At 42.8% G+C, this 23,825-nt stretch overlaps 1 protein-coding gene across 1 annotated transcript; it reads right to left on the bottom strand.

Annotated features, from left to right (window-relative positions):
* Window positions 1-4,107: 4,107 nt before the first annotated feature.
* wu:fl23c11 (interleukin-17 receptor C) lies at window positions 4,108-21,945 on the bottom strand. The gene is made up of 14 exons (XM_067412426.1): window positions 21,741-21,945; window positions 19,122-19,149; window positions 18,718-19,031; window positions 17,113-17,227; window positions 16,963-16,998; window positions 16,068-16,210; window positions 15,915-15,977; window positions 15,173-15,224; window positions 13,702-13,922; window positions 12,821-12,874; window positions 12,686-12,737; window positions 12,441-12,536; window positions 8,539-8,577; window positions 4,108-7,903 (listed from the first exon to the last, which is right to left on the bottom strand). The coding sequence occupies exons 1-14, from the start codon at window positions 21,843-21,845 to the stop codon at window positions 7,200-7,202; spliced, it is 2,022 nt and encodes a 673-aa protein (XP_067268527.1). The 5' UTR covers window positions 21,846-21,945; the 3' UTR covers window positions 4,108-7,199.
* Between the last annotated feature and the right edge of the window lie 1,880 nt (window positions 21,946-23,825).

Below are 23,825 nucleotides of genomic sequence, written 5' to 3'. Positions count from 1 at the left end.
CAGAGGCTATGCCGCCCCATACGCCTCAAACTGAGATGCTCTGTGTATTCTGACAGCTTTCTATCAGAACCAGCATTAACTTCTGGAGCAGTTTGAGCTCCAGTAGCTCGTCTGTTTGATCGGACCACACGGGCCAGCCTTCGCTCCCCACGTGCATCAATGAGCCTTGGCCGCCCAGGACCCTGTGGCCGGTTCTCCACTGGTCCTTCCTTGGAGCACTTTTGATAGATACTGACCACTAGAGTGTGTGTGTGTGTGTGTGTGTGTGTGTGTGTGTGTGTGTGTGTGTGTGTGTGTGTGTGTGTGTGTGTGTGTGTGTGTGTGTGTGTGTGTGTGTGTAATTAGAATATAATTTGTATCCCATCTGTTCATAACTTTGTGGCATCACGGTGCAATTTTAACACTGGGCCATGCGTGTAATTCATTAAAAATATCAGTTTGTTGAACATTAGTAAACAAAAACACATAGGGGCAAGTTGTCACACTTTTTACTACGCTCAAAACCAATACAAATTATTGGGGAAAAAAGACAAATCATTCCTGCAGTACGACATCAGACCGAAAACCTTACGGTCACAGCTTATTTGAGATATAGATTATCATCTGAGTTATTAGATATAGCTTTTGGGCCTTCACAGTATATGGCATGGAAATGTAACTGTGCACTTGTCAAAGGAAGAAAGTGACTTCTCTCACAATCTCGTCCTTCTCTTGTCTTCAGGTTGTGAAGAGGGAATCTGTTGTGGTTTTCCCTGAGTAAAATAAGCTTTGGCCCGTCCTGCAGACTCTGAGCTTGAGATAAGGCGTACTTACATATTAATATACAATATACATCACCATCAGACGAGTTCTGTATCTGAAACCGCCACCTAAACCCTCACAGCACTTCTGATTAGCACATCTTCTGCACAATCGATCTCTAAACAACATGTACAAGTGTGTCTCCCTGTCTAAAGCTCACATTGGCAACACTCAGCTGAGATTTTGCAGGACAAAAGCTTCATTGTCTATAACACAGCCCTGCATCATGAAAAACAGCCTCTGCTGATGAACAACAAAAGGCCCGATATTACCTAATTAATGCTGCTGAGTTCAAAAATATCTTGTCCATCACATTTCCATCACATACACAAAATAAAAATGATTTTTCAAAGTTTATACATGTTTCAGGAAGCATTAATCATTTAACTTGCAATCTGCAAAAGAGTGGGAAAATATGTTCAAATACTCCATTTAAAGGTGCACTATGTCACTTAGACTTAGACACAAGCATGCTTGTGTGATTATTCGCGGGATACCCATTGGACAGTCCACACTTTGATTGATGTCTTCTGGACCAATAGTACACTCGAAAAAATGCTTGGTTGTTTTAACCCAATGTTGGGTCAAATATGGACTAACCCAGCAATTGGGTTGTTTTAACCCAGCGATTGGGTAGTTTTAACCCTGTGGTTGGGTTAAATACTTGCTTAAGACAACCCAATCGCTGGGTTAAAACAACCCAATTGCTGGGTTAGTCCATATTTGACCCAACATTGGGTTGTTTTTTACCCAGAATTTTGATTAAAAGTGTATTTGAGAAAAGAGGAGAAAAATACCTCCTCCGCAGGTGTACGGAAGATGATGAGCGTTAACAGTGTGTCGTACAGAACCGCATAACTTGATTTCAACTGTGAAAATGGACATTTATCTGATCAAATGTGAGCTGTTTGTTTATTTGAACTGAACAAAACATCATTTAAATGAATAATAAAGTTGACTACCTATTTATTTGGTTAAAATGTAAGTTAATTGCAGGTTCAATAAGAGGACCATGCGAGTTAGGCATGATTGTGTTGTGATATTAAAGTTAAAGCAGCACTTGGTAACTTTTGCGCTCGGGGTCCCCCTACCGTTGGGAAAAAAATTGTCCTCTACTACTGTCATAAACTCTGTCATCCTCCATCAGGGGATGGGCGCGTGCATTTGTTGACATGACAACCATGATAGCCCTGAACTAGTTAAGAGCTCATAGCCCACGGACCCCGTATGTCTATTTAATGGTCACGGGTGCGGGGCGGGTTGTAAATATATATACGGTGTCTATTGGTTAGCGTTTTCCAGAATCTATATGATACTTCAGTTCAGTGTTTGAGTGGTCGGTAATCACCATAACAAGCAGGACAGCATCGGTCGGGCACGCCTCCTTCAGCTCACGCCGACGAGCAAACGCTGGTCTCATGTTGATCCTCGTCCGGCCTTTAATCACAGCACTTTTTCGTTTCCTGTTATTGCTTTCCTCCAAAAAAAACTTTTCTTTCTTATTTTTTTGTGCTGTTTCAGACATGACTATAACATCCGACAAACAAACGAAAGTTGGGCTCGCACGTCCGAATTTAAGGAAGTGTGTGTGTTGTTGGAAGTGACGTATATGTAAAGCAGTCGAATTTTGTAGTTCTTTTTGTTCTCGGGTTACTACCCGATACTCGAAGTTTAAACTTACGATTAAAAACGATACAGACCCCATCAGGCTATGGCAGACGTGTCATTCAACCTATTGTAAGTCGATTTATCATCAAACGAGTCTTGAAATATATTATGAAGGTTGAAAAGTTACCTAGCGCTGCTTTAAGCTAGCCTGGATGCCAGCCAAATTTAGCCCCGCCCACAAAAATGTTTAGGTCGGGCGGTTTGGTCTGGCCTCGATCCAAAGAGGAGTAATTATCTCCGAACAGAAACTGTTCAGACCAATGAGATCATCAGGGCGGGCTTTAGCCGATGACGGACAGATGATCAACAGAAGCTGACCAATGAGATCATCAGGGCGGGCTTTAGACGATGACGGACAGATGATCAACAGAAACTGACCAATGAGATCATCAGGGCAGGCTTTAGTCGATGACGGACAGATGATCAACAGAAACTGACCAATGAGATAATCAGGGCGGGCTTTAGCCGATGACGGACAGATGATCAACAGAAACTGACCAATGAGATCATCAGGGCGGGCTTTAGACGATGACGGACAGATGATCAACAGAAACTGACCAATGAGATCATCAGGGCAGGCTTTAGACGATGACGGACAGATGATCAACAGAAACTGACCAATGAGATCATCAGGGCGGGCTTTAGCCGATGACGGACAGATGATCAACAGAAGCTGACCAATGAGATCATCAGGGCGGGCTTTAGCCGATGACGGACAGATGATCAACAGAAGCTAACCAATGAGATCATCAGGGCGGGCTTTAGACGATGACGGACAGATGATCAACAGAAACTGACCAATGAGATCATCAGGGCAGGCTTTAGTCGATGACGGACAGATGATCAACAGAAACTGACCAATGAGATCATCAGGGCGGGCTTTAGACGATGACGGACAGATGATCAACAGAAGCTGACCAATGAGATCATCAGGGCAGGCTTTAGACGATGACGGACAGATGATCAACAGAAACTGACCAATGAGATCATCAGGGCGGGCTTTAGCCGATGACGGACAGATGATCAACAGAAACTGACCAATGAGATCATCAGGGCGGGCTTTAGACGATGACGGACAGATGATCAACAGAAGCTGACCAATGAGATCATCAGGGCAGGCTTTAGACGATGACGGACAGATGATCAACAGAAACTGACCAATGAGATCATCAGGGCGGGCTTTAGACGATGACGGACAGATGATCAACAGAAACTGACCAATGAGATCATCAGGGCGGGCTTTAGCCGATGACCGACAGATGATCAACAGAAACTGACCAATGAGATCATCAGGGCGGGCTTTAGACGATGACGGACAGATGATCAACAGTACCGTAATCATCACGTCATCAAAGGGGCTTGAGTTATATTTGTTCAAATCCTAAACGGAGAGCTTGTTCGTATCTGTATCACCTTCACTATTTCTCTCAGAAAATTATGATCATGTTGCGCAAGTACTCTGTGTATCATCAAATTTTTTTTTTTACAACACCGGCAAAGATCGTTTATTTCAGCGCCCGTGCAGACAGGGTTGCCAAGTTTTTACAACAAAACGCGCCAACTACTAGCCCTAAACAATAGCTTCTCGGGGGGTTCTCCGGGGGGGAAATGGCGTTGGGGGTAAAATGTGTGTTATTTTGCCAAGGTTGCTGCTAAATTCGCACTCATGGGTCTATATATCACATAATAGTCGCTTCAACCCGCGGACATAAAAAACAACCCGCGGAAAAAAACGCAGACTTGGCAACACAGTGCAGTTGAGCTCTGTTGACATTTGACAACTAACGTTATGCGTTGCTCCGCTGCTCTGATTGGTTGTTGGTCTGTCCAGTCGAGGTCTTTCCTGGTTGGGTTGAAACACGCCCCATAATCACAGCCCAATGAGCATCAGACTCATATTCTGACTAGAGCCGAGGATGACCACGGCAGGCTAGCTTTAAGCATGAATCATGTGAAACATCGAGGAATAACATTACTATATCTTTTTGAAGACAAAGAAGGGCAAATAATTTGCATTGACTTAAAAATATTGTTGCTGCTCGTTATCTCCCCACACGAGCTGCGGTCTTGCCCCCCATCCAATTTCAAGCGCAGTGGGCGCACCAAGCAAATGTACTGATATCTCACTGGAACAAACGGCGGTGGGGTCTCGGTCTTGATATATAGTTTATGTGTGACCAGGAAGTATTTATTTAGCGATCGGGCGTAAAAGTTAATCTGTATGGAACATGGTTAGTCAACATTTTTTTTCAGTAAAATATCCAAAACCCACTAGGCCAGTGTTATATATTTTGTTCAGTTAAGTACTTACAATATCACACGTTTCCAACTATTTGTCAAAGACAGCTCGGTCATGCAGGTTTGCACTGCACAACATCAGGAGAATCAGACCGTTCCTTACGGAGCATGCAACACAGCTTCTTGTCCAAGCCCTGGTCATTTCTAGACTCGACTATTGCAATGCGCTTCTGGCTGGACTTCCATCTTGTGCGATCAAACCGCTGCAAATGATCCAGAACGCTGCAGCACGTCTTGTCTTCAATGAGCCCAAAAGGGCTCATGTCACACCTCTATTCATCTCTCTGCATTGGCTACCATTCGCTGCCCGGATCAAATTCAAAGCCCTGACTCTTGCTTATGGATCTTCCACAAGCTCAGCACCCGCATACTTTGACTCACTCCTACGAGTCTACACACCCACCAGAAGCCTTCGCTCAGCTAATGAACGAAGGCTTGTGGTACCATCACAGAGAGCCATGAAATCCCTCTCTAGAACTTTTTCTTTCATTGGTTCTGGTTGGTGGAACGATCTTCCTCCATACGCACAACAGAATCACTCACTTCATTCAAAAGACAGGTAAAAACTCATCTCTTCCATGAGCACTTTATCTTACATAAAAAAAAAAACCTCTTTCCTCCTCTTTTTCTCCTTTCTTCTTCCCTTTTCTGTTTTTTGCTACTCTGAGCGGTTTACAAATCTTGGTATTTGGGGCACTTTTTGTGTTTCGTTGCCTCTTCTTGACGGATCGCTTCCTGTTCTCCTGAGTTGTAAGTCGCTGTGGATAAAAGCCTCTGCTAAATGCATAAATGTAAATGTAAATGTATTTGTAAATCGTGAGAAAATTGCTATTTTATCCAATGAACCAAGACGTGTGAGGGCGTGGCCTGCAGAAGCGCTTTACTCTTAGCAGTGTAAACAAGTGTCACCGCAGCCGCTGAGCAAACGCACACAGTAATGTCAGAACATCATTTTAAACACAATCAGATGTGTGTAATATGATCAACAGAGGTGCGTTCCTCACACTCATGAGTGGAAAAGAGGAAATGGCGGCGGCAACTGTGGCATAATAAAAGTCCCGCTGCTCATGAGGCGTGTTGTTCTTCTCATTAACAATCGCTCCAGTGGCCTCACTCAACTCCTCAACACTCGCTCCTGCTCTGCTTCACTACAGTAACGTTAATAATCTCATCCATCAGCATGTCACACGTCCCAAGATTCTGCGCTCAAACTTGCCGTCATTAAACTACGACGCCTACTAGCAGACGAAAAAGTTACATAGTGCACCTTTAATGTTAATTTTCTTCAGATATAAATGCGCTTTTTTCACAAAATCTGTAATTCTACTGTTGCTGTTTGTAAGTAGTAAAACATCCAAAGATGTTCATGTTTGCATTTTTTTCGGTCAGTGGCCAAAATTCCAACCTTGAAATCAAAAATAATGTCATGCATGTGAAAATCATCTGAGAATTGAAACAAAATGGCTTAAAATAATGAGATAATGCAAGCCTTCACCTTACAAATGGTTGTCAAAAGCAAAAAATGCTACAAAATGCACATCATATTGTGTGAGAAAGTGTTACGTGCTAAAGCAAAACAGGCCCTATTTTTAAAATCAGCACCGTAGAATTAGTAAGAAACAAGTATTGGATTTCATGCCCAGTTGCACAGATTCCTATTGAAATGATTTCGCCAGTGACCATGGGACCGTCCCGTACATGGTTCATGGTCAGAATGAGGCTCAGGGTGGACCGGACCTCATGCCGTTCGCCCATAGGTCTGGATAAGATTAGTTTAGACCAAGCTGCTTCTCCCCCAGTTTCTGTTGAAGCCAGCACAGTGACTTAAACTGCAATTCCTCGACTGGCCACTAGAGCCGCTCCAGAAGGAGCAGAATCTCATTGAGCTCATGTTAAAATGCCCAACTTTACAGCAGAATAAAACATATTTACAGGTTTGGACAAATTGTGGTTTTGGTCTACGGATAATTTTGCCCTTCATGACGACTGTGAGGGGGTGAATGTTCTGCATAATTAAGGCCGTGGCCACTTTGAGTGACAGGTGTATTGCCGTTTGTCTGCTGTCTGTTAGTCATCACGTCACTTAAGCTCCGCCCACGTCCCGCCTCTTTGCCCATTTTCTGTTATCCGGGCGTGACGCGCTGCCAAGATGGCGACGGCTCGTCTCTACTTTACTCTTCAAAACGGCTCTTCAGAATCCTATGGGAGACGTCACGGACACTACAGCCATATTTTATTCACAGTTTATGGTTTAGACCCCATCTGCAGTGCTTATGTTGGTGTAGAGAGCAGAGCTTGACTAAATTCAGATTCCTAATGAAATGATTTCACCATTGACCATGTCCCCATCCCGTACATGGTTCTTGGTCACAATGAGGCTCAGGGTGGACCGGACCCCATGCCGTTCACCCATAGGTCTGGATAAGATTAGTTTAGACCCCATCTGCAGTGCTTATGTTGGTGTGGAGAGCAGGGCTTGACAGTTTTGCCTGCAGCGGGACGGTTTCCCAGCCCTTCTCCGAGTCCTGAGAGAGCCCTGTGCCAGTGATCTCTGTGAGCATCCCATATAACGCTCGGGACGCTGCCCTCCTCGCACCCGCTCGTTCCCACCGCTCAGACACTTTTCCTCCCGTACGAGCCCCCTTTGTGAGCTCCGTTATGAAGTCCAGACTCTGGGAAGGCAAGCTGAACAACGGCAGTCCCCGGAAAAACTCGGGCAGGGCCGTGGCGATACACCGCCCGTCGAACTGCGCCAATGCGAACCGCTCTCCGGCGCGACCCAGCAGATAGTCTCCCAGAATGCAGCTCAGCGTTGCGTCGAAGACCTCGGAGCACATCTGGACCTCTTCCGGTTCCCGCTTCGCCCCAGGACAGCCCCATTGCTTGGCCCGCTCGCAGGCGTCAGGAGTCAGGACCATCACAGCCTTGCCTCCACACCGCCGCACCGCCTCCAGACAGGAGTGCAGCCAGGGCACAGGACCCAAAGCGTTGATCTCGGAGCGGTTCCACAGGTCCAGGGACACAGAGAAGCCGAAATCGGAGAGACTGGAGCACAGACGGCACAAAAGCTGAATAACAGCACCGTCTGCGTCGGGAGGACACACCAGAAGCAGCTCCGCACCTTCCCCAACCGCAGCTGAAACAGCACACATGAGAGTCATTCTTTAGTTTTTTTGGTTACTTGAATGTTTTTTGATGTTTTTGCCTTTTATAATGATAGGACATTATGTACACAGGATTGGGAAAGGTCCACGAGCCAGGACTCGTTATGTCGGCATGCTGCCCATAAGGCTTTTGGTGCAGACACATTTTTTTATAATCTTAAAGGTGCTCTGAGCGATGTCACCAAAACACACTGGTGCAGTCTGGACCACGAAGCATAACAGTGCTCCATTTGGGGGTGGAAATCATTCTTGTCGACTATTGGCTGGAGCACTGTTTGTTATGCTCCGTGGTCCAGACTGCACCAGTGTGTTTGGTTGCAGTGTGTGGAGCTTATGCAGACTACAAAGACTGCAGGTTTTTTTTTATAGTGTGTTCAGGGGACAGGCAGCTAGTGGATAGTGAGGAGATGTTTGCTGCATGTGACAAAAAAAATGGTCCAAAAAATGTGTGATATCGCATAGAGCACTTTTAACAACTGTTTTTTCACTATAAAGAACCTTCAAAGTTTTCATGGATGTTAAAGGTTTGTCATGGAACCATCAACGGCAATAAAAAACTTTTTTATGAGTGAGTGGCATGCAAGGTGAGATCATGAAGGAAACTCACTGTTCACATCATCCACCTTCAGCCATCTGAACACCCAACCTGTTATAATGAGAGAAGGGCGATTAACACTTCAACTCACAAAGATACACATTTTACCCAAAAATTAGGACAATAAAAATAATTACCACAAAAATGTTTTGGTTTCACTTTAGAAAGAGGTCCTATAATGCCCTTTTAACAAGATGTAAAATACGTCTCTGATGTCCCCAGAGTGTGTGTGAAGTTTGAGCCCAAAATACCCCACAGATCATTTTTATAGCATGTTAAAATTGTCACTGTTTTGTGTGTCCCTTTAAATGCAAATGAGCTGCTGCTCCCGCCCCCTTTCAGGAAGAGGGCGGAGCGTCAAGAGCTCATGTTAGCAGCACTGATTACCTCACACACACACACACACACACTGAAAATATCAGAAACTTTTTTGCCTTTTATGATCAAACTGGAGTCGGACAATGATGGAGAGACTAAAGAAGAAGAGACAACATGTAGAATGAGACAAGACGCTTCTAAAGGGATAGAGAAGGGCTATTCAAATCTTGCCCTGAAGGGCCAATGCGCTGCAGAGTTTAGCTCCAACCGTGATCAAATGATTAGGGTCTCTTAGGGTCTAAACTCTTCAGTGCATTGGCCCTCCAGGGCAAGATTTGAATAGCTCTGGGATAGAGGATGAGTTTATGAGTTAACGATCTTCAGTCATTGATTAGGATATTCTGTCATGATAATCTATAAACCACTGTGAGATGAGTAGAGAATATCTGCAGATGAAGAGAGAACAGGGATAGTTTAGTTTAATTACGGTTATAATATCTGCCGATGAAGAGAGAACAGGGATAGTTTAGTTTAATTACGGTTATAATATCTGCCGATGAAGAAAGAGCAGGGATAGTTTAGTTTAATTACGGTTATAATATCTGCCGATGAAGAGAGAACAGGGATAGTTTAGTTTAATTACGGTTATAATATCTGCCGATGAAGAGAGAACAGGGATAGTTTAGTTTAATTACGGTTATAATATCTGCAGATGGAGAGAGAACAGGAATAGTTTAGTTTAATTACGGTTATAATATCTGCTGATGAAGAGAGAGCAGGGATAGTTTAGTTTAATTATGGTTAGAATATCTGCCGATGAAGAGAGAACAGGGATAGCTTAGTTTAATTACGGTTATAATATCTGCCGATGAAGAGAGAACAGGGATAGTTTAGTTTAATTACGGTTATAATATCTGCCGATGAAGAGAGAACAGGGATAGTTTAGTTTAATTACGGTTATAATATCTGCAGATGAAGAGAGAGCAGGGATAGTTTAGTTTAATTACGGTTATAATATCTGCCGATAAAGAGAGAACAGGGATAGTTTAGTTTAATTATGGTTATAATATCTGCAGATGGAGAGAGAACAGGAATAGTTTAGTTTAATTACGGTTATAATATCTGCTGATGAAGAGAGAGCAGGGATAGTTTAGTTTAATTATGGTTAGAATATCTGCCGATGAAGAGAGAGCAGGGATAGTTTAGTTTAATTACGGTTATAATATCTGCAGATGAAGAGAGAACAGGGATAGTTTAGTTTAATTACGGTTATAATATCTGCTGATGAAGAGAGAGCAGGGATAGTTTAGTTTAATTACGGTTATAATATCTGCTGATGAAGAGAGAACAGGGATAGTTTAGTTTAATTATGGTTATAATATCTGCCGATGAAGAGAGAGCAGGGATAGTTTAGTTTAATTACGGTTAGAATATCTGCCGATGAAGAGAGAGCAGGGATAGTTTAGTTTAATTACGGTTAGAATATCTGCAGATGAAGAGAGAACAGGGATAGTTTAGTTTAATTACAGTTATAATATCTGCAGATGAAGAGAGAACAGGGATAGTTTAGTTTAATTACGGTTATAATATCTGCAGATGAAGAGAGAACAGGGATAGTTTAGTTTAATTACGGTTAGAATATCTGCAGATGAAGAGAGAACAGGGAAAGTTTAGTTTAATTACGGTTATAATATCTGCAGATGAAGAGAGAACAGGGATAGTTTAGTTTAATTACGGTTAGAATATCTGCCGATGAAGAGAGAGCAGGGATAGTTTAGTTTAATTACGTTTAGAATATCTGCAGATGAAGAGAGAACAGGGATAGTTTAGTTTAATTACGGTTATAATATCTGCAGATGAAGAGAGAACAGGGATAGTTTAGTTTAATTACGGTTAGAATATCTGCCGATGAAGAGAGAACAGGGATAGTTTAGTTTAATTACGGTTATAATATCTGCTGATGAAGAGAGAGCAGGGATAGTTTAGTTTAATTACGGTTATAATATCTGCCGATGAAGAGAGAACAGGGATAGTTTAGTTTAATTACGGTTAGAATATCTGCCGATGAAGAGAGAACAGGGATAGTTTAGTTTAATTACGGTTATAATATCTGCTGATGAAGAGAGAGCAGGGATAGTTTAGTTTTGATTACGGTTATAATATCTGCAGATAAAGAGAGAACAGGGATAGTTTAGTTTAATTACGGTTATAATATCTGCAGATGAAGAGAAAACAGGGATAGTTTAGTTTAATTATGGTTATAATATCTGCAGATGAAGAGAGAACAGGGATAGTTTAGTTTAATTACGGTTATAATATCCGCCGATGAAGAGAGAACAGGGATAGTTTAGTTTAATTACGGTTATAATATCTGCTGATGCAGAGAGAACAGGGATAGTTTAGTTTAATTACGGTTAGAATATCTGCAGATGAAGAGAGAACAGGGATAGTTTAGTTTAATTACGGTTATAATATCTGCTGATGAAGAGAGAACAGGGATAGTTTAGTTTAATTACGGTTATAATATCTGCTGATGAAGAGAGAACAGGGATAGTTTAGTTTAATTACGGTTATAATATCTGCTGATGAAGAGAGAACAGGGATAGTTTAGTTTAACTACGGTTATAATATCTGCAGATGAAGAGAGATCAGGGATAGTTTAGTTTAATTACGGTTATAATATCTGCAGGTGAAGAGAGAACAGGGATAGTTTAGTTTAATTACGGTTATAATATCTGCGGATGAAGAGAGAACAGGAATAGTTTAGTTTAATTATGGTTATAATATCTGCAGATGAAGAGAGAACAGGGATAGTTTAGTTTAATTACGGTTATAATATCTGCAGATGAAGAGAGAACAGGGATAGTTTAGTTTAATTACGGTTATAATATCTGCAGATGAAGAGAGAACAGGGATAGTTTAGTTTAATTATGGTTATAATATCTGCAGATTAAGAGAGAACAGGGATAGTTTAGTTTAATTACGGTTATAATATCTGCAGATGAAGAGAGAACAGGGATAGTTTAGTTTAATTACGGTTATAATATCTGCAGGTGAAGAGAGAACAGGGATAGTTTAGTTTAATTATGGTTATAATATCTGCAGATGAAGAGAGATCAGGGATAGTTTAGTTTAATTATGGTTATAATATCTGCAGGTGAAGAGAGAACAGGGATAGTTTAGTTTAATTACGGTTATAATATCTGCGGATGAAGAGAGAACAGGGATAGTTTAGTTTAATTATGGTTATAATATCTGCAGATGAAGAGAGAACAGGGATAGTTTAGTTTAATTATGGTTATAATATCTGCAGATGAAGAGAGAACAGGGATAGTTTAGTTTAATTACGGTTATAACTTACGTTGTCATTGCTTTATGACATGTGATTGTATTTGTGTTCGTACCGTATCAATAAATGTGAAAGACAGACGACAGCTCGAGCGACTCCCAAATGTGCTCGACTACAAGGCAACATGTTCCCGGAGGCGGGGTTATGCAAATGTTAGGGTTAGTGATGTCACTAACCCGTTGTAGTCCAGAGTGCATGAGTGTGTGCATGCATGTGTGTGTGAGTGTGTGTTTGGGTGTGTGCTCACTCTTTAATGTCCCCTGCACTGCATAGGCTGCCAGCACTGACAGACACACCAGCATCACACACAGCATCAGTGGGAAACTCCAGTGAGTTCTCTTCACTGCAGCAGACACCAGAACACAGAGGGAGAGCTGGTATTAAATCACATCACAATCTGCATTACATCTGCAATGCGTTATGTTGTAGTACTAAAGTATTATGGCACATTAATTCTGCTCCCTCATCAGAGCTAAGGGATGTGATGCTTGCCTTCAAAAGGACACACTGGTCCCACGTGACCTTCCATTCCCACCACTTTAACCTGGACAGAAGACACAACACTGCCAGTTTCCCAAAACACACAGGCATAAGAAGTGAACTGTGGTGAAAAAAATGATTAGGTACCTGCACACATAATAAAGGATGACGTTCCACTTGTAGAAACTCTCCCTGTAACTGCTGCAATGGATGAAAGACAACATAAGTGTTAGAGGAGTACATATAAAGTAACACTTGAGTGGATAGAGAAAACATTCTCTGAGATTTTTTTAAAATATAGATTTACTTTCTATGCTCATTTCTAGACACTATTAAGTATATGTGCATCTGCCAGAAAACTAATTCTAACAGGTAAGAGGTAGAATGTTTTTTGTGTTTTATGCAGGGCTAAATGGCTTTAAAAGGATTAAATAGATTAAATATGGAAGCTGAATACATGAACAAAACAAAAACAAGACGACAACAACCAGATAAAATGTATGTTGGAAATTATCTTAGCTTCATTAACAATCAAAACTGAAAACTGGAGATCCCACTGGTGACAAATGCATTAATATGTGATACTTTGTACACCGCCTCGTAAGTTAAACCCTATTTCTTTATTACCTTGTAATGTCACTCAAAAAAAAACCCGAAAAAGATTATTTTTCTCACCCCATTGGCAGATTATTTATCTTATTTAAGCAAAAACTCTCTTCATTTTGAGTTATTTTTACCCAAAGCAAGACAATTACTTTTGCTTGTCTAGTAAATGTTTCTTGTTTTAAGAATTTTTAGATGTTTGGACTAGAAACAAGACAAAAATACTGAGTAAGAAAAGCAATTTTTGCAATGTAGGTGACCCATTTTGATCTCAAAAAGGGGAATTCTCACCTAAAGGTGAGGAGTCTGCATCTATGAGTTACTGTTTGGATAGTGATCTGAACAAACCCCTAACCCAAAAAATAAAACATCTCCATGTAACTTGTCCCACACCATTATTGTATAGCTCAAGTACTATGTCCCACCCAGTGTGTGCAGTCGGTCTGTATCCAGCTGTCGTTCTGGCGGGTTTGTACGCGAGATCTGGAGTTCAGGTAATGGCAGCCTCTGTCCCGCCCGGAGCCTTTTCTACACAGCCACAGCTGAGCCTCCAGCCTGCAGGACGCCGTGAGGTTCCACACCAGAGCGGGCCGTTTGTGCTGAGTTTCAGCCTCTGCCAGAGACACTGACACACTGGAGCCTGAGACTGCCGAGAGGAGAGACAGTGCAGATTAAGAAAAGGGATGGATGGATGGATTGATTGGTGGATGGATGGATGGATGGATGGATGGATGGATGGATGGATGGATGGATGGATGGATGGATGGATGGATGGATGGATGGATGGATGGATGGGTGGGTGGATGGGTGGGTTGGTTGGTGGATGGGCAGGTGGCTGGGTTGGTGGATGGATGGATGGATGGATGGATGGATGGATGGATGGATGGATGGGTGGATGGGTGGATGGATGCGTTGGTGGATGGATGGGCGGGTGACTGGGTTGGTGAATGGATGGATGGATGGATGGATGGATGGATGGATGGATGGATGGATGGATGGATGGGTGGATGGGTGGGTTGGTTGGTGGATGGGCAGGTGGATGGATGGATGGATGGATGGATGGATGGATGGATGGATGGATGGGTGGATGGGTGGATGAATGAGTTGGTGGATGGATGGGCGGGTGACTGGGTTGGTGAATGGATGGATGGATGGATGGATGGATGATGGGCGGGTGACTGGGTTGGTGGATGGATGGATGGATGGATGGATGGATGGATGGATGGATGGATGGATGGATGGATGGATGGATGGATGGGTTGGTTGGTTGGTGGATGGGTGGGTGGGCGGGTGACTGGGTTGGTGGAGGGATGGATGGATGGATGGATGGATGGATGGATGGATGGATGGATGGATGGATGGATGGATGGATGGATGGATGGATGGATGGATGGATGGATGGATGGATGGATGGTTGGATGGTTTCCTCATTGGAAAACAAATAATGTTTTTTGAGGAAAACATTCCAGTATTTTTCTCCACATAATGGCCTTCAGTGGTGACCGACGGTTGAAGGTCCAAATCACTGCAGTTTCAGAGGAAGAGCTTCAGAGACTCTGATGATCCCAGAGGAATAAAGTCTGGTCCAGACAAACCATCAGATATTTTCAAGAAGAAAAAAAAACATTTATATACTTTTAAACCACGAATGCTCGACTTTGTGTTGTATTTCTGAAGAAGACCATTATGTGGAGAAAATTCCTAGAATGTTTTCCTCAAAAAAAAACTTTCCTTTCCACTGAAGAAAGAAAGACATGAACATCTTGGATGAGATGGAGGGGTGTGAGTAAATTATAAGGAAATTTTCCTTTTGAAGTAAACTAATCCTTTAAATTCCCTTAATTTTCCTTTAAAACATAGTGTGTCAGTATTTAAAGTAGGAAGTGAATGTCATACCTGTTTCATTCAAAAATGGACAATACTTTGTTCGAGGAAAGTTCCCCCAAATCTATGCAAAGGTAGAAAGAGAATAAGCATCAAGAACACATCCAACGGGAATAATATGACTAGCTTCCCACTTTACTTATATTTACTTTCTATGTTTTTACACGTTAATACACCAATCAGGCATAACATTATAATCATCCTAATATTGTGTTGTTCCCTCTTTTGCCAAAACAATAGCTCTTCTGTTTGATCGGACCCCACGGGCCAGCCTTCGCTCCCCACGTGCATCAATGAGCCTTGGCCGCCCATGACCCTGTGGCCGGTTCTCCACTGGTCCTTCCTTGGAGCACTTTTGATAGATACTGACCACTGCAGACCGGGAACAGCCCACAAGAGCTGCAGTTTTGGAGATGCTCTGACCCAGTCGTCTAGCCGTCACAATCTGGCCAAACTCGCTCAAATCCTTACGCTTGCCCATTTCTCCTGCTTCACACACATCAACTCTGAGGACAAAATGTTCACTTGCTGCCTAATATATCCCACCCACTAACAGGAGCCGTGATGAAGAGATCATCAGTGTTATTCACCTCACCGGTCATAATGTTATGCCTGATCGGTGTATATGAACCAGACAGTGTTATTAATATAACTTATTTATTCTGTATGTTCATATGTATTACTCTATTATGTGCTGCTTTTCTAGTTGTTTGTTTAATAATTCAATAAGAGAAATAAACGTTGTTGCCATTACCTCAAAGCACAGACAGGGGGCGACAGATCCCTGAGAAATCTCAAACTCATGGCTGGCGTTAGTCTTTACATTAAGGAAGAGACAAAAAGAAAAGTTAAAACCAATTAAATTAACCAATTAAATGCAAATGTATTATTAATCAGTGTGACATACCCATTCCACCTTAAGGCATCCTCTGTTCCGGTCTAGCCTCTGGCATGCATTAAACTCTTCGGATCTCCATTTATCTGCGTCAGCCACATACAGTTTTATTGCTCCTGTCGAATCGTCAGTTCTTCTGAGCAGCCGAGGTGCGACTAGAAACCAAAACAGCCAATGAGAGCAGGTCATAGATAGACATATGACACAGAACCAGTGACATCTGCCCTGCATTAACTTTTCCATTATAGATCATAGGTACACCAATCAGGCATAACACCTTCCTAATATTGTGTCGGTCCCCCTTTTGCTGACCCGTCGAGGCATGGACTCCTCTAGACCCCTGAAGGTGTGCTGTGGTATCTGGCACTAAGATGTTAGCAGCAGATCCTTTAAGTCCTGTAAGTTGTGAGGTGGGGCCTCCATGGATCGGACTTGTTTGTTCAGCTCATCCCACAGATGCTCGATTGGATTGAGATCTGGGGAATCTGGAGGCCGAGTCGACGCCTCAAACTGGTTGTTGAGCTCCTCAAACCATTCCTGAAGCATTTGACCCAGTCGTCTAGCCATCACAATTTGGCCCTTGTTAAACTTGCTCAAATCCTTACGCTTGCCCATTTCTCCTGCTTCCAACAAATCAACTTTGAGGACAAAATGTTCACTTGCTGCCTAATATATCCCACCCAGTAACAGGAGCCGTGATGAAGAGATCATCAGTGTTATTCACTTCACTGGTAAGTGGTCATAATGTTATGTCTAATCGGTGTATATTTACTGGTAACTTATTCTGCCATTAGAGTTTGATTTCAGGGCAGCAGCTGTTCGTTGGCCTACATGTGATCTGCTTTGCTATTGTCACACTCTACCAGTTAATTAAACTACACATGTAAATGGACACTGGTTATCTTACCTTTACAGAAGATGGCATCTAAACCCTTTGAACACACTGAAAGAGAAGCATGTGCCATCTATCAATGAATGTTAAGAAGTCATGTATTTGTCTCAGAAACTAATGATAAGTGTAAGAGGCACATGTGTGAGTATTTTACAGCATATTTACCTTCCTCTTTTGAAGGAATAATGACAAGTTTAGTGGAGTTAGTGTATGAAGAATGGACTACAACAGAACCGCCGAGCTCTGCCTTCGGTATCTGCACCACTAAAGACATCCTCACCTACAACACACACACCTGAGCAATCAGCCGATACAATGAGCCACTTCACAACTCATTCACATTATTATAGAGACGGACGGGCGGACAAACATATAGATAGATAGATAGATAGATAGATAGATAGATAGATAGATAGATAGATAGATAGATAGATAGATAGATAGATAGATAGATAGATAGATAGATAGATAGATAGATAGATAGATAGATAGATAGATAGATAGATAGATAGATAGATGGATGGATGAATAGGTGGATGGACGGACGGACGGACGGACAGAAGGACAGACAAACAGACAGACGGACGGATGGATGGATGGATGGGTAGGTTGATGAATGTGTGGATGTATGGAGTGGACGGACGGACGGACGGATGGATGGATAGGTTGATGAATGTGTGGATGGATGGATGGATGGAGTGGACGGACGGACTGACTGACTGACTGACTGACGGATGGATGAATAGGTGGATGGATGGATGGAGGGACGGACGGACAGATAGATAGATAGATAGACGGACAGATGGATGGATGGATGGATGGATGGATGGATGGATGGACGGATGGATGGATGGGTAGGTTGATGAATGTGTGGATGGATGTATGGAGTGGACGGACGGACTGACTGACTGACTGACTGACGGATGGACGGACGGACGGATGAATGGATGGATAGGTGGATGGATGGCTGGATGGATGGCTAGATGGCTAGATGGACGGGTGGACGGACGGATGGGTGGATGGACGGGTGGTTGGATGGGTGGACGGACGGACAGACAAACGGAAGGACGGACGGAAGGACGGACGGACGGACGGACGGACGGACGGACGGACGGACGGACGGGTGGATGGATGGGTGGACGGACGGACGGATGGACGGAAGGACGGATGGGTGGACGGACAGACGGATGGATGGGTGGACGGACGGATGGATGGATGGATGGATGGGTGGGTGGACGGACGGACGGACGGACGGATGGACGGACGGACGGATGGATGGGTGGACGGACGGATGGATGGGTGGACGGACGGACGGACGGACGGACGGACGGACGGACGGATGGACGGACGGACGGACGGATGGATGGGTGGACGGACGGATGGATGGGTGGACGGACGGACGGACGGATGGGTGGACGGACGGATGGATGGGTGGATGGATGGATGGGTGGACGGATGGATGGATGGGTGGACGGACGGATGGATGGTTGGACGGACGGACGGACGGACGGGTGGATGGATGGATGGACGGACGGACGGACGGACGGATGGATGGGTGGGTGAATGTACGGACGGACGGACGGACGGACGGACGGACGGACAGACAGACAGACAGACAGACAGATAGATAGATAGATAGATGGATAATCAAAGATAGATAGATAGATAGATAGATAGATAGATAGATAGATAGATAGATAGATAGATAGATAGATAGATAGATAGATAGATAGATAGATAGATAGATAGATAGATAGATAGATAGATGACCTGCAGTGTAGTGCTGTCATCCAGCGCTGATGAAGGGAATGTGAACTGGATGGCTCTGGAGTGCCGCTGTGAGGTGTAAGTGTAGCACACGCGGACCGTGCCGGCACTCGTCGTGTTTTCAGGCTCTTCTGGAGCGCTTCCATGCAGTTCCTCTTCATCGCCGCTGCCCTCGTCTGACACAGCCTGCGGCTCGGTGACGGTCAGCAGGACTTTCAGGCACAAGCTCCAGGTCTCCTGCGTTAGGCACTGAACGATGTAGGCGTCCAGACTGCTCACTATCACATGCTCGTCATCACGAATGCAAGTCGGGCCGCCTACAATGAGACGATTCGATATGAAGCCACTGCACAGTTCAGCTGGTCATTAAAAACATCTGTCACACTCATTACTTGAGGTTCTCTCACCTGATTCGACTTCACAGTGAATTATACCCTACAGAGACAAAACAATTAAACATCCATTCACATGAACACAATCAAATAATGCTTATGACATACAGGAGTACAACAATTCTCTCATTTAAAAAAATAAGAAACGAAATTAAGGGGAAATAATGTACAAACCCGATTCCAAAAAAGTTGGGACCCTGTTCAAATTTTGAATAAAAACAGAATGCAGTGATGTTTCAAATTTCTATATTTTATTCAGAATACAACATTGATTAATTATTGTGGCAGGAGGGGCGTGGTTTTGCGAGGTCTGTAGCGGGAGAGAGGAGGCCGAGCCGAGCGGTGAGCAAGTAGGTCAAGTGCAGATCACTAACACCTGTGTCTGTTTGCAGTAATTGGCATGGAGAGACAGCATTTAAACCCCAGCAGAACAGAGAGAGAGACAGAGAGAGAGAAACCTGGACTGGGACTTCGCGTGCACAGCAGAGAAACTGAGATATACTGACAAAGAAAGTCTGATTGAGAAGGAGCGATCCATATCGTGGAGAAACTGAGTTTGCACACACACACACACACACACACACACACACACACACACGTGTGTTTGTTATTTGTTTTTGACAAGACTGAATAAAGAGAGCGAGTCCCAGTCAAAGCCAAGCCCGTCTTCTTCCTTCACATCCCACAAACTTTCACTACAATTATCAAATGTTTCAACTCAGAAAATGTATATCATTCTAAGGGGGAAATTATTTCATGGCATCAACACATCTAAAAATGGCCATGTTTATCGCTGAGGGTCATCCCCTCTTCTTTTTATATCAGTCTGCAAACGTCTGGGGACTGAGGAGACGAGCTGCTCAAGTTTAGGAATAGGAATGTTGTCCCATTCTTGTCTAACACAGGCTTCTAGCTGCTCAACTGTCTTAGGTCTTCTTTATCGCATCTTCCTCTTTATGATGCGCCAAATGTTTTCTAATGGTGAAAGATCTGGACTGCAGGCTGGACATTTCAGTGCCGGATCCTTCTTCTACGCAGCCATGATGTTGTAACTGATGCAGTATGTGGTCTGGCATTGTCATGTTGGAGAATGTCTTCCCTGAAAGAGACGCCGTCTGGATGGAGCATATGTTGCTCTAGAACTTGGATACACCTTTCAGCATTGATGGCCTTTCCAGATGTGTAAGCTGCCCATGCCACACACACTCATGAACCCCAGACCATCAGAGATGCAGCTTCTGAACCGACCGCTGAGAACAACTTGGGTTGTCCTTGTCCTCTTTAGTCCGGATGACATGGCGTCCCAGTTTTCCAAAAAGATCTTCAAATTGTGATTCGTCTGACCACAGAAGAGTTTTCCACTTTGCCACAGTCCATTTTAAATGAGCCTTGGCCCAGAGGAAACGCCTGCGCTTCTGGATCATGTTTAGATATGGCTTCTGTGACGGTGAATAGCACGGTGGATTGTGTTCTCCAATGTTTTCTGGAAGTATTCCTGAGCCCATGTTGTGATCTCCATTACAGTATCATTCCTGTATGTGATGCAGTGCCGTCTAAGGGCTGAAGATCATGGGCATCCAGTTTGGTTTTCCAGCCTTGACCCTTACGCACAGAGATTGTTCCAGAGTCTCTGAATCTTTGGATGATATTATGCGCTGTAGATGATGATAACTTCAAACTCTTTGCAGTTTTTCTCTGAGAAACTCCTTTCTGATATTGCTCCACTATTGTCCGCCGCAGCATTGGGGGAATTGGTGATCCTCTGCCCATCTTGTCTTCTGAGAGAAACTGCCACTCTGAGAGGCTCTTTTTATACCCAATCATGTTGCCAATTGACCTAATAAGCTGCAGATTGGTCCTCCAGCTGTTCCTTATATGTACATTTAACATTTCCGGCCTCTTATTGCTCCCTGTCCCAACTTTTTTGGAATGTGTAGCTCTCATGAAATCCAAAATGTGCCAATATTTGGCATGACATTTCAAAATGTCTCACTTTCAACATTTTATAAGTTCTCTATATTCTATTGTGAATAAAATATAAGTTTATGCAATTTGTAAATTATTGCATTCCTTTCTTATTCACAATTTATACAGTGCCCCAACTTTTTTTGGAATCGGTTTTGTACACTACTTGTATATAATACGAGAAAAAAACAATTATATTACAGAATGAAGTAGTTGTTATTATTTAAGTACTTATATATCAAGCATGAATTACTGTCAATGGCATCAATTTCTACTTATTAAAATAAAATAAAAACACTTTTTTACAGTTATTTATGTATGCAAATGAGGTGGTTTTCAGTGATGATATACATAGATTACAGCAGCACGTCTCTGTTGGTTTTGCATGAGAACACAGACTGAGTGTGCAGAAAGACAACAAACATGCACGCAACTTATTCAGTAAACAAGAAGTTTGACTTGATAAAACACACCTACTCAGCACCCACCCACTCTATTCCACAATCACACACATCCACACACACACACACACAGCGCTTCTGCAAACAGCCGAATTCCTAGTAACTGTATCCATGTAGAAACATGTCTGACTCTGAGCAAATCAACAGCGCAGCGCTAACGTAAGAAAATGGAAACAACCTTTAACAGACAGTCGGCGGTCTACTGTACCTGTCCACAGGTGAGCGCATGATCCTCCGTGAGCTCGACTCTCTCCAGTGCCTGTGTGAAGATCCACGGCAGGACAGAGACCAGCAGCAGAGTCCACACACTCATGACACACACACACACACTTGAGCTCTGTCTGGATACACGCTGAAACTCAACAACTCCCACTCATCGATTCACAAGAGTGAAAGCACACGCAGAAACCATGTGACCCACTGAGCTCATTCACACTGAGAGAGAGAGAGAGAGAGAGAGAGAGAGAGAGAGAGAGAGAGAGAGAGAGAGAGAGAGAGAGAGAGAGAGAGTTATTATACAAGAATTTAAAACATTTAAACAACTAGCACCAAATTTTATTGGAGTTGACTTTGCTCTTTGGTTCGTTCTTTCCAATGCTGCATGAAGCCTTAGTCTCTTTCTCATTATTCATCACTTCTTTATTCATCTCTAATTCTTCTTTTTCAGGGGCAGTGATATTAAACGCTTTGTTCATCAGTTCTGACACCATTACACAAAGATGACTTTTATGTGTTTTTTTGTGCTTAATAATGAAGATCATCTTCAGAACTAGAGTTTAAAGGATAAGTTCACTCCAAAATGAACATGCTTCCTTTAATGGGAACTTTTAAATGAACTTCCTTTAATGGGAACTTTTAAATGAACTTCCTTTAATGGGAACTTTTAACGGTTTCAAAGGAAAAGCTTCAGTGGCTCTGACCGATCCCAGAGGAATAGGGTCTTATCCAGACAAACCATCAGACATTTACTAAATGTTTTAAAATGAATATACTTTTTAACCTACACTCTCAGAAAAAAAGGTACAGTGCTGTCACTGGGGCGGTACCCTAAGGTACAAAAGTGAAAAGGTACATCTTTGTACCTTACTCAGTCCTAAATGGTACATATCAGTACTTTAAAATGCGAAGTAGTACCTTAAAGGTACATAGTAGTACCTTTTCAGTTTTGTACCTTAGGGTACCGCCCCGGTGACAGCACTGTACCTTTTTTTCTGACAGTGTAAATTGATCATCTTGCACTGCTCTGCGATGTGCCAGTGATTGCGTAATCATGGCGGAAAGGTCACGACAGACTTAGGCAGAAGTACTGCCGCCGTGTTTACAAAGCGCTCATGCGAAGACTAATACAAACATCCTTTAGCAAAAAAAAGGTAAACCAACAATTTTGAAGTTGAAGATGGAGTGTTTTTGTAAAGGCCTATCAAAGATCTTAATCCAGATTCTGATGGGGATGTATATTTCGAATCATTTTATTTGTATGGGCTTTTGCAAGTATTGTTTAATAGCTCATTTGAAATTTCCAGTGGGTGTTAAAACCAGACCAAGATAATTATATTGTAAAGTGTGTTGAATTGTGGTGTTGTTTAAGGTAAATATGTGTTTATGTTAGAGAGTATTGGGTTTATTCTGAGATATTATTTTTTTGGAACTTGATTTCTAAGTATCAGTCGTGGCAGTATTTAGTTAATATCTAGGTTGTTCTGGAGGCCTTCTGGTGTTTTAGACAGAGACACTCATTTGTCTGCATACAGTAAATATTTGACTTCTGTGTCAGAACAGTTGTAGTCCTGGGGCCGTGTTCACAAAACATTTTAAGAGTTCTCCTAAATAGCAGTAAAAGTTCTTAGGTAAGGGGTGTCTCTTAAAACCTATTCTCAAAGCTGCTGAGACAAACTTTTACTAAGGAATAGACTAGAGAGAAGTCTTAAGGGCGGGGTTGATCTCATTGCTATGGATGATGTAATCACTCTTCCTAACCGTGATTGGCTGTTGGGGGAGGGATCTCTGTCAGTGATTTAATCATAGAAATGTTGTAGAATGAGGTTTTATGTTGCCATATTCAAATAGACATTTTAAAAAGTAGGCTAAGTGTCACTAATTAAAGATGTTCAGCTAATTATCAGTGTCTACATCTCGAGAGATTGCAGAATTCTAGTGACAAATTATGTTTTATAAATAAAGTTTGGGAGGAGCACAATCTAATCAGCTAGAGTGTACTTTATACACGGCCGACTGAGCGAGTTACCTCGACAGCTTTCTGCATGTCTCCGCCACCCCGACACCCCACCCTCAG

This window comes from Pseudorasbora parva, chromosome 13, assembly GCF_024679245.1.
Source record: "Pseudorasbora parva isolate DD20220531a chromosome 13, ASM2467924v1, whole genome shotgun sequence".
In the NCBI taxonomy this organism is placed as follows: Eukaryota; Metazoa; Chordata; class Actinopteri; order Cypriniformes; family Gobionidae; genus Pseudorasbora; species Pseudorasbora parva.
Note: the sequence above shows the minus strand (reverse complement) of the source record. Positions and strands in the feature narration are given on the sequence as shown.